The 2,419-nt window shown below is 47.7% G+C and overlaps 1 protein-coding gene across 1 annotated transcript in view; it reads right to left on the bottom strand.

Moving 5' to 3' along the window:
- Positions 1 to 855: 855 nt before the first annotated feature.
- The window catches only part of LOC101851516 (adhesive plaque matrix protein-like), a 4,537-nt gene continuing 2,973 nt past the window's right edge, over positions 856 to 2,419 (bottom strand). Inside the window, exon 2 of the mRNA XM_005103780.2 lies at positions 856 to 2,304. Within this exon, the coding sequence (XP_005103837.2) occupies positions 952 to 2,304 (1,353 nt within the window). The 3' untranslated portion in view covers positions 856 to 951. The remainder of the gene's footprint in view (positions 2,305 to 2,419) is intronic.

The following is a 2,419-nucleotide window of genomic DNA, read 5'->3' as shown; positions in this document are numbered from 1 at the left end:
GAGAGAGAGAGAGAGAGAGAGAGAAAGAGAGAGAGGCTGGGAACTGGAAAGTTTAAAGAACTAAACTTCAACTCTGTCTAAGTAGAGCTGTTTCAAAGAAACATTCGGGGAAAACGACACTTTTTAAAATGAAGATTGGTTTATTTATAGAAAGAGAGATCTTACTAAGCTAAACACAAAATGTAAAAAATAAAACATCTTCTTTGATCTTGGGAGATAGAACTGCTCGATAATCAAGCACGCCATTGAAACCACAATATTCAGACACCTAGAGTAGGCTATCTCGTGCGGATTCAGTTCAAAAATAGATAATGGATAGCATTTGTATAGCATATCCCCGCTCAACAGCAAGCTCTATGCGCTTCACAATCACTTTTGTGGGTGCGTACAAATTATGTGTGACTTCGACCAAAATGTATTCAGTATATGATTCGGGTATTTTGTTCCACTCAAGCTCAACCACAAGTAAAGACGTGGGGGTCAGCAAAAGTCGGATTGGGTTTTTTGTGGTTTTTTTTTTACGAAAGCAGCGCCCAGGAAACGAGAAAAGATACATTTCTTTGCAGGTTTTACTGAAATAAGTCTGGGGTCAAAACATGGGGTGAAATAGTTAATTAAATTTTAATATTTCAATATAGTTACTCTGTCTTTCAACAATAATTATTGTAAGGTTCCAAAGAATCTCGAAAAAGCAGAATAAGGAAAGATAACTCATTGTTGCGGGCAATGGTTTATGAATGGTTAATTGTGCTTTTTAATAGCTCTCCTAGCTACGGGGAAACAGGAGGGTAGAAAACATTATATAATAATCTATTTACAAAGTAAATGTCTTTGTGAGAAATGAAACCCGCAACATCCGTAAGGCATACAGCTTTTTATTGATACAAAAGAAAAAAAACGACGACCCAACTAAAATAAAAAACCGTTTTTTATTAAAGAGACTGTTCGAGATCAGAATTTGAATTTGGGAAGGAAGTCTTTGGAGAAGGCAGTGCCGAAAGCGCCATCTTTGTTGAGCCCTTTGCCGAAATCTTTGCCGAAGTCTTCGTAGGTCGGGAACACTCTAGCTGGTGTCTTCACCACTGCTGGCTTGACGACGGTGACCTTTGCGGCAGGGACGTAGCCGGGGTAGGCACCGACTCTCTTGGCGGGAACGTAATCGGGGTAGGCACCGACTCTCTTGGCGGGAACGTAATCGGGGTAGGCGCCTACCTTTTGGACAGGGTATGGGTCGCGGTACACCGCCCTCACGGGAACTAGCGCTTTCTTGCCCGGGTACACGTCCTTGGCGAGGAGAGCTGGCTTGTAATCGTCTCCTCTGTAGCTGTCGTAGTAGCTGGGACGGTAGTCGTAATCACTGTAGGCTGGGACGACCTTCTTCACTGGGTACGCCGCGGGGCGGACGTAGTCGGGAGCGTAATCGAATCCTTTTCTTACCGGCACTACCGGCTTCACATAATCAGGAGCAAACCCGAATCCCTTCTTTACTGGTACAACGGGCTTCACGTAATCGGGGGCGAACCCGAATCCTTTCTTTACTGGAACGACTGGCTTCACGTAATTGGGGGCAAACCCGAATCCTTTCTGTACTGGGGCAATAGGCTTGACGTAGTCAGGGGCGTAGTCGAAAGCTTTCTTGACTGGCACGAGCCCTTTCCCGCCGAAGACTCCCTTGGTACCGAAAGCTCCCAGTCCGGATACCGGGGCGTAATCAAAAGGCTTCTTGACGGCAGGCCCGAGTCCTTTTCCAGCGAAGACACCCTTAGCGCCGAAAGCTCCCAAACCAGAGACGGGAGCGAAGCCGGGGCCGAACTTGTCATCGTAGACGGGTTTCTTGACTGGGTACACTGGTTTGTAGTCATAGTCGTAGGCCTTCTTCACAGGGACGACTGCTGCCTTGTAGCCTAACTCTTTCCCGTATCCTGGCCCGTAGTAGTCTCCGACGGCGGGGTAGGCAGGCCTGTAGTCATAGTCAGGAGCGTAGACTTTCTTCACGGGAACAGCGGCGGGCACCACTTGCTTGTAGTTGTAAGGATCTGCGTAGGCCTTACCGTACCCCGCCGGGGCGTAGTCGTAGTCGTAAGCCTTTTTCACTGGTACGACCGCCTTTTTGGGAGCGTAGTCGTAGCTTCTGAAGGGATTCTGACCTGTGCTGTAGTCTGGGAAGCCAAGTTTCGGGTAGGTCGGGCTGTACTTGTCGAAAGATGGGAAAGGTGGCGGCTTGTAAGGGGGCAGATCTTTTCTGGGAAGTACGTCACCAGCCATCGCCAGGGCGACCAGCGCCATTATGAGGAAGGTTCTCGTCTAGTTGTGGAGATGAGGAAAAATGGTTGATCAATTGGGGGGTAGGTGAGGCACCTTGCTGACAATGTTTTATGCGTCAAATGACAGAGAGAGAGAGAGAGAGAGAGAGAGAGAA

This window comes from Aplysia californica, unplaced genomic scaffold (assembly GCF_000002075.1).
Source record: "Aplysia californica isolate F4 #8 unplaced genomic scaffold, AplCal3.0 scaffold00389, whole genome shotgun sequence".
NCBI lineage: Eukaryota > Metazoa > Mollusca > Gastropoda > Aplysiida > Aplysiidae > Aplysia > Aplysia californica.
The sequence above is the reverse complement of the archived record's forward strand: the minus strand, read 5'-3'. Positions and strand labels throughout refer to the sequence as shown.